The sequence below is a fragment of the Lipotes vexillifer genome, unplaced genomic scaffold (assembly GCF_000442215.2).
Source record: "Lipotes vexillifer unplaced genomic scaffold, Lipotes_vexillifer_v1.1 scaffold237, whole genome shotgun sequence".
Classification (NCBI taxonomy): domain Eukaryota; kingdom Metazoa; phylum Chordata; class Mammalia; order Artiodactyla; family Lipotidae; genus Lipotes; species Lipotes vexillifer.
In genome coordinates this window covers 1,853,280-1,862,284 of record NW_006794332.1, presented here as the reverse complement: position 1 = coordinate 1,862,284, position 9,005 = coordinate 1,853,280, and the positions used below count along the sequence as shown (strand labels likewise).

Sequence of the window (9,005 nt, the reverse complement as noted above, 5' to 3'; positions counted from 1 at the left end):
TTCCTGCAGCGTTCTCTGGTGTTTTTCGTATTGTGTCTACGCAAACATGGCAACGAAAGTGGAAGTTGTAGGATGATAGCATTTATAAAGCACGTGGAATGTTTGATACTGAGAAAAGAAGCACAAGCTAAATTTCCAACAGGGAGGGGGGTGGTTAATGAATTATGACATACTTCTCAAAAGCAATAATATGGTAACATGGAGTTACTTTAAATGCCTGCTGAGGGTAGTATAAGGAGGAAAGTTCTTTAGGCTTAATATTGAGTGAAAAAAAATTACAGTGAAAATTTTACTTACAGTGTGACAACCACAACACGTAATCATGGGGACAAAATGAAAGGAAATGTACCTAAACACTAAGAGCCTAGGATAACTCATCCTCTTATTTGTTTTTCTGTATTTCCTGTCTCTATAATGGGAACAGAGTATTGTTATTATAATCAAAGCATTGATTTTTAAAAAGAGAAAAACATGCTTAATTTATATCACATTAAATTTAAAGAGGGAAAAAAGAAAGCAGTCTGGGTACCCTGACTTCCAGTTTGCTGTGACATATATTCTGATGTGACCTATTCAGTGTGAGGGTAATGTCATGATATTGTCTAGCAGAATTCCCACAGCTAAACCCAGAATCATAAATGACAGTGACATAATATTATAGCACTGTCACTCAGCACAGTTATTCTCCTATTGCCGTGGTGTGCAAAGGGGTTTCTGAAGTTGTCTTCTTTAATTGATACCAGAGAAGATTCCCAGAGGCAGCTCCTACTCTGATGAATGAATACCAATATGCAGCAGGCCTGTGTTGTTTCAATTCCTTCACTTTAACCCACATTTCTCATGATAGTTGTAATAAAAACCATCAAGAAAACATGCACTAACTTTAATTTTTTACCCGTTGGAACTCAGCAGTTGGAACCACTTTCTTAGCCTCATATGTATAATAATTTATTCTTAGTTAATAGTTTGGCTCTGTAGTTTTTTATGCCCAGTTTCTCTGTGTTTCCTCTTTGAATCCACCAAATAATTTGTGGCAGAAACTTGATACTGGTATTTTGTTTGTTTGTTTTAACATCTTTATTGGAGTATAACTGCTTTACAATGGTGTGTTAGTTTCTGCTTTATAACAAAGTGAATCAGCTGTACATATACATATATCCCCATATCTCCTCCCTCTTGTGTCTCCCTCCCACCCTCCCTATCCCACCCCTCTAGGTGATGACAAAGCACCAAGCTGATCTCCCTGTGCCATGTGGCTGCTTCCCACACATTTGGTAGTATATATAAGTCCATGCCACTCTCTCACTTCATCCCAGCTTACCCTTCCCCCTCCCCGTGTCCTCAAGTCCGTTCTCTACATCTGCATCTTTATTCCTGTCCTGCCCCTAGGTTCTTCAGAACCTTTTTTTTTTTTTAGATTCCATATATATGTGTTAGCGTACGGTATTTATTTTTCTCTTCCTGACTTACTTCACTCTGTATGACAGACTCTAGGTCCATCCACCTCACTACAAATAACTCAATTTCATTTCTTTTTATGGCTGATTAATATTCCGTTGAATATATGTGCCACATCTTCTTTATCCATTCATCTGTCGACACTTAGGTTGCTTCCATGTCCTGGCTATTGTAAATAGAGCTGCAATGAACATTGTGGTACATGACTCTTTTTGAATTAGGTTTTCTCAGGGTATATGCCCAGTAGTGGGATTGCTGGGTTGTATGGTAGTTCTATTTTTAGTTTTTTAAGGAACCTCCATACTGTTTTCCATAGTGGCTGTATCAATTTACATTCCTACCAACAGTGCAAGAGGGTTCCTTTTTCTCCACACCCTCTCCAGCATTTATTGTTGGTAGACTTTTTGACGATGGCCATTCTGACTGGTGTGACGTGATACCTCCTTGTAGTTTTGATTTGCATTTCTCTAATGATTAGTGATGTTGAACATCCTTTCATGTGTTTGTTCGATATTGTTTTTTGAATTGAGCAGAATTGGCTCAATATCTTGGAATAGCTAAATCCTCAGTAGGTTACCATTACTTTACCTTTTACTCTGATGGGGTTCCTTCCTTTTACATGCAGTTAACTTTTCACCTAAGCAGTGATGAAAACCATACAGAATTCTTTTCTACCACAGTAACCATTGCTCCAGCTTTTAGAAAACTGAAGGTTTACAGACTGACTGGTCATGAATTACGGTGCCTGGGGTGGCAGGATCTCACTGTTTCCCTACCTGCTTACAACGATGATCAGATGTTAAGCTGTTCTCACTCAAGGCAAACCCAGCTGCCTTTGGACTTAACTTTTCCATAATGACTATCTTTCTTTGGAATAGTCTCTCCGTTGTTTTGCCAATTGGATCTCTTACTGTCAACTTTGGAGTTTTGAAGCCAAATGTCACCCTCCCTACCTCTCTAACATTAGTCAACTTGAATTGAATCTTAGGTTCATGAGGACTTCTTGTCCTTTGTGTATATATGCATTTCATGAGGAATTCTGTAAGGTACACCCACCTGAGCTCTTTTGGCTTGAAGCTTTAACCCTGCCTTGAGCCTTGTCCAAAACTGAAACTGTGTTATTTTAATGTTTTCAGATGATCGAGACCCAGTATAAATGTTTTGAACATGATAACTCAAAATAAAAATCACCATCTTAAGAAGCATCATAATGTGTAACTAATAGTGTAGCTAAGACCAAACAGTATAGAGGTTGGTAGCAAGAAGAAGAGTGTGGGGAGTGCTAAAGAGCAGGTTAAGAATCAGGTGCAGATCCCAGACAGGACACCTGTTAGCAGTGAGATCTTCAACCAATTACTCAGTATTTCTAAGTCTCAGGTTTGGTATCTCTAAAATGGGAATGATACTGTTACAAGAATCAAATGAGATATTTACACATATATAGTACACTTGGAACAGTTTCTGGCACACCTGGAACATAGCAGATGTTCAATATATGTAATCATCAGTATCTTCTGTAATATGGGATCATTTCTGGACTTCCCTCGTGGCGCAGTGGGTAAGAATCTGCCTGCCAATGCAGGGGACACGGGTTCGAGCCCTGGTCCGGGAAGATCCCACACGCCGTGGAGCAACTAAGCCCGTGCACCACAACTACTGAGCCTGCGCGTCTGGAGCCTGTGCTCCGCAACAAGAGAGGCCGCGATAGTGAGAGGCCCACGCACCGCGATGAAGAGTGGCCCCCGCTTGCCACAACTAGAGAAAGCCCTTGCACAGAAACAAAGACCCAACACCGCAAAAATAAATTAATTAATTAATAAACTCCTACCCCCAACATTAAAAAAAAAAAAAAAAACATTTCTTGGGACTTCCCTGGTGGTCCAGTGGTAAAGAATCCACCTTAAAATGCAGGGGATGTAGGGCTTCCCTGGTGGCGCAGTGGTTGACAGTCTGCCTGCCGATGCAGGGGGCATGGGTTCGTGCCCCAGTCTGGGAAGATCCCACATGCCGCGGAGCGGCTGGGCCCGTGAGCCATGGCCGCTGAGCCTACACGTCCGGAGCCTGTGCTCCACAGCGGGAGAGGCCACAACAGTGAGAGGCCCGCGTACAACAACAACAAAAAAAATGCAGGGGACACGGGTTCGATCCCTGGTCGGGGAACTAGGCTCCCACATGCCGCGGGGCAACTAAGCCCGCACGCCACAGCTACTGAGCTTGCGCGCCTCAGCTAGAGAGCCTGCATGCCGCAAAATACAGGGCCCACGTGCTCTGGAACCCATGCACCACAACTACAGAGCCCACGTGCCCTGGAGCCCACGCGCCACAACTAGAGAAGAGAAAACCCACACACCACAACTAGAGAGAAGCCTGCGCGCTGCAACGGAAGATTCTACATGCCTCAACGAAGATCCCACGTGCCGCAACTAAGACCTGACGCGGCCAAAAATAAATAATAAATAAATAAATAATAAATCTTAAAAACATATATCTTTAAAAAAACCCAAACATTTCTTAGCAGGTTTTAGGGGCCCAAGGCAGCACCATCAGCATCAGGTTCAGTTCCCTACTGAGAGAAAGGCAGTGGGGATTTGGGGGGAGGAATTTATATCTAATAGAAGCTTTGGCAAAGTAACTGAGAGTAAGAATAAAAGGGAATAAGAAAATGTAGTGGTTTTTAGACTTGCAAATACACTTGAAAGGGTTAATGTTGTAATTTTCTGAAATGGAGGAATTCTTTGATCTTGATGCTTAAAAAAAAAAGAAACAACGAAAGAATATAAGGGTATTTCTCTGGATTGTATGAACAGTATTGCCTGCAAGTAATCAGCCCCGGGGACCACACTTAGCATATTTGTAAATCACCTGAAAAAAGGAGTAGATGGTGAAATTCCCAAATTTGCAAGAACTACTAAGCTCCTCTGGGTAGTGAAATGCCGAGCTGGCTAATATGAATATAGAAGGATAACACAGGGTTACATGAGTGGGCAGAAGCATGGCAGATGGGCTTCTGCATGGACAACTGTAAGATAAGGAATGTAGGGAGAAATCATTCAAACCATCCTTCCAAGATTAAAGGGCTTTCAACTATCAGCTGTAACAAAATGAAGAGGTTTTATGGTCAGTATATATTTTTGTGCCTAGTTATTCCTACTGCAGCTAAAAAACCAGCCAAAAATCAGGAGTGCTTAGAAAGGGCATTTTTAAAGGGGCATTAAAAGCAGGAAATAGTAGCCCACTCATAAGGCCATGGTTCAGTTATACCTGGAATGTTGTGAGTAATGTGTTCAGCAGACCTGAAGCATTTGGAATACAGGAGGAGAAGGTACAGAGAGAGTGGACTAAAAGGACTGCTTTATGAAAACAACCTGCAAAGATGAGAGGATTTATCAGCCTGGGAAGATGAAGGTTTATAAAATCAGAGGGATGTGGTGCAGGTAGACACACGCTGATTAACATTTACCATCCCCATCTTCGACAGACATGGGTCAGAGAGTGAGTATAAAAGGAATAGAGCAAATTTGTGGTTATCAGAGGGGAAACATGGTGGGGTTAGGGATAAATTAGGAGTTTGGGATTAACATATACACACTACTATATATAAAACAGACAACCATCAGGGACCTACTGTATAGCACAGAGAACTCTACTCAATATTCTGTAATAACCTATATGGGAAAAGAATCTGAAAAAGAATGGATATATGTATATGTATAACTGAATCACTTTGCTGTACACCTGAAACTAACACAACAGTGTAAATCAGCTATACTCAAATATAAAATAGAAATTAAATTAGAAATTAAAAATTTAAAAAATTGGGGGGCTTCCCTGGTGGCGCAGTGGTTGAGAATCTGCCTGCTAATGCAGGGGACACGGGTTCGAGCCCTGGTCTGGGAAGATCCCACATGCCGTGGAGCAACTAGGCCCATGAGCCACAACTACTGAGCCTGCGCGTCTGGAGCCTGTGTGTCTGGAGCCTGTGCTCCGCAACGAGAGGCCGCGATAGTGAAGAGGCCTGTGCACCGCGATGAAGAGTGGCCCCCACTTGCCACAACTAGAGAAAGCCCTCTCACAGAAACGAAGACCTAACACAGCCAAAAATAAATATAAAAATAAATAAATAAATAAAAAAGATTACTATTAATCAAAGAAAACCAGACATCCCAAGTTAATGAATTTAAAAATAAGTAAATAAAATTTTAATTAAAAAATAAATAAAAGGAATAGAGCATCATGCTAGTTTAAAATTGAAATCAGATTAGGCAGAAAGGCCAATAGGCTAACTGACAAATAGGCCAATAATAGTTCAAGGTAGCACAGGATGAGTGCCAAGGAAATGCCCACTTCAACCCCTTAAAACTTGAAAAGAGAAATTTTTTTAAAAAATCATTTTCACAATGGGTCATTTACTTTGGGAACTAGTTACCCAACAAGGGTTGTTCTATCCTGCTACTACACTTGTGCAGAAAGAGGTGAATATATTTCTTATGAGTGAATTTATAATTTGTTGTTTTAAAAAAGTCAGGGGCTTCCCTGGTGGCGCAGTGGTTGAGAGTCCACCTGCCGATGCAGGGGACACGGGTTCGCGCCCTGTCGGGGAGGATCCCACATGCCGCGGAGCGGCTGGGCCCGTGAGCCGTGGCCGCTGGGCCTGCGCGTCCGAAGCCTGTGCTCCGCAACGGGAGAGGCCACAACAGTGAGAGGCCCGCGTACCATAAAAAAAAAAAAAAAAAAGTCAGTAATATTTGGAGATATGCCCAAACTTTGCTGTTTGCCTTGGCGTAAAACAAGTTTTGGAGTCAGGCAAACCATATTCAAATCCCAGAGCCACCACATACTAGCTCTTAGGTGGGCTACTTAACCACTCTGAACCTCAGTCTCCTCCTCTGTAAAGCAAGAAGAACACCTTCCAGTTAGGAATGTTGGGATGAAGGAAAGAGTAACATTTGTAAAGCTCTGGGAAGGGCTGAGGACAGAGGCTGTCTGCAAGGCTTGGTTTCCTTTGTTATCTCTTCTGCACTATGCCCTTTGCAGCCCTGTCAGACTCAAAAATCCCATCCTGGGGAGTCTCTGGTCAGGCAGTACTTGATTCTAATCCTACTTTGCTACTTTCATCTGTATTAACATGCATTCTTTCATATTCATTGAGCCCCCACTATTTCAAACATTGGTTTAGGTGTTTGGGAAATAGTAATGATAAAGATATACCTGCTGTCTGGAAGCTTACCTGGGGGAGAGGGCTACACAAACACTAAACCTGCAAATAAAGTTATTTCAGAGAATTATATGAAGAGGATCACAGGGTAGAGTGTGACGGGGTGAGGGCTCAGTTCTTCTAAGGAGGAGATGGGAAGGGCCTTTGTGAGAAGACAGATAACACTTAAGCAACGTCCAAAGGGATGAGAAGGTGTCATTTGAAAATTGCTGGGGAACATTCCAGGCAGATGGAGAAACAAGGGTGGAGGCCCCAAGGCCAGAATGAGTGTGGAATGTTCAAAGAACAGAGAAGGCTGGCGGGGAGAAAGGAGGGGACACAGAGGAAGACAGAGGGCAGGCAGCCTTGTTGGAACTTGAGGCCAGCTCAGGACTCAGATTTTATTCTGAGCCGTAGGAAGCTACTAGAGGGATGAAGCTTGACTTCTACTTTGCAAGGGTCCTGTGGCTGCTTGGTAGAGAGTTAGACCCTAGGGCAGCCTGAGTGACAGCACTGTCCCTGCTTTCTCTTCCTACCCATGCTGCCTTGCCACTCTGTTCCTCTCTCTCTGGGTCCGAGGGGACACACTGTTTTCACACCACATCTCTCCCGGTGCAGAGGTAACTTTGCACAAATCTCTTTCCACTCCTTTATCTTTTAGGACACGTAAAAATTATTTTTCTCAAGTGAAATATTTAACCCAAATATATGTCTTTTCAGGTTTTAAAAATCAATTTGATTGGCCACAGGAAACGTATCTTGGCATCTCTAGGAGACAGGCTGCACGACGATCCACCACAGAAGCCCCCTCGGTCCATCACCCTCAGGGTAAGTACCCAGCATGCTTGTTTTGTCCTCCACTCTTATCCTCGAAAATTATTTTGTGCAATAAAATAAAAATGATTGAAGCAGTGGGTCAGGAAGTACAGTCTGTTTTCCACGTAGCCTGCCTCACCTGTATAAAAAACTATCTCGCCTTCGATAGTGTTTTCTACGACAAGATTTGTTTTTCTCGGTTGGTTAAATATATATTTTTGAGATTTAAATTAACATCTGAAAACCACCACCTTTAAAGAACCTCTCCGCTACCCCACATCCCACACACCCCTCTACACCAAGAGAAGAAATGAGTTTTCTGTCAAACTCCTCAAACCCACAGGTAGAAAATCGATGAGGACCAGAGTTAAGTAAAAGATCAATTTAAAATTAACCTTAGGGTCTTCTGTTTTTTAAGAAGTGAAAAATTTTCAGCTTTGCCCACTTCAAAAATTAAGAATAGAGAATCTAGGACTTTATTTAGTAAACGGTTTCAGCTGTATTTTAGAATTATGGGGTAGAAAAACTAGGAGGAAGAGAGAAAGTGGAAGAGGAAGGAAGGCAAAGAGAGAGCAGAGGGAAGGAGACAGAGAGAGAGAAGATTGCCAGGCAGAATGGCAGCGGAAGGAGTAGCCAGTGGTCGCTGGTGTTCCTGAGGCCTGTAGAAACTTTTCAAAAATTTACCATAAAGGCAGGATCACCATGACCAGTTGGAGAGTTCCAACTCTGTTCTCTTTATTGAGTCCTGCACTTGCTTGCTTCTGATTCCTTTTCTGCAAGTGTCAGAAAGGGTAGTGATAATAAACGAACACAAAAGTAGCCCTTAGATGTCACTGCCAGCGATGAAATGCAGTCGAATGCCTCTTATCAGTGGACTTCAGCAAACAGTAACTACTGTCAGTATCACAGAGGATCGAGCAGGAGAGGAGCTGTTAAGATTTTAAAGCTGATTCAGTTTTAAAGGAGAAGAAAATACACAGAGACTTCAGGAAATGCAAGAGAATTGGCTCCAGGAGGGCCATGAGGAAAACTGACGACTGGGGCAGTTGGAATACACTGGTTTATTTGGAGGCTAGTGAAGGCTTAGGGAGTAGTGAAGATAGAAGAGGACCTATTTCTCCCTCAGTAAGAAGAGCCTCAAATAAATTGGGGGAAAATCAGGCTAGAAAGGCATTATCGTTTTGCCTTTGTTTTGCTACACAAAAGAGGAGAAAGATACAGGCACCATCAGTGTAACCATCCTAAAAGGACCCTTTCGAGGAGTAATTCCCTGCTACTTACCCTACTGTCTTTCCTTCCTCTGCTGAACCTCTCCCTCTGGCTCTCTGGAAGAGATTTAGGGAAACAGACAAATCACAGACAGAAGTTCCCAAGAAAAAGTGTAGGACCTTAATCCATCAAAGGAGGTCCAGAACATCTTGGGGAGAAATAGCCTGGAGAATCGGCACGATCCAATCCTCCACTTACTTGCACGCATCAGAGCCCAGCTGTCTTCCACCCTTTATCTTACCTTTTTTTTTTTTTTTTTTTTTTTTTT

General features: G+C 42.5%; 1 protein-coding gene across 11 annotated transcripts in view; it reads left to right on the top strand.

Moving 5' to 3' along the window:
* Nucleotides 1-9,005, top strand: part of ANKS1B (ankyrin repeat and sterile alpha motif domain containing 1B) — an 895,734-nt gene that overhangs the window by 786,119 nt on the left and 100,610 nt on the right. For 10 of the 11 annotated variants that reach the window (XM_007467172.1, XM_007467174.1, XM_007467173.1 and 7 more), the window contains one exon: nt 7,373-7,480. The exons of the other annotated variant lie outside the window; for it this stretch is intronic. In XM_007467172.1, the coding sequence (XP_007467234.1) occupies nt 7,373-7,480 (108 nt within the window). The remainder of the gene's footprint in view (nt 1-7,372; nt 7,481-9,005) is intronic. 11 annotated transcript variants of the gene reach the window in all.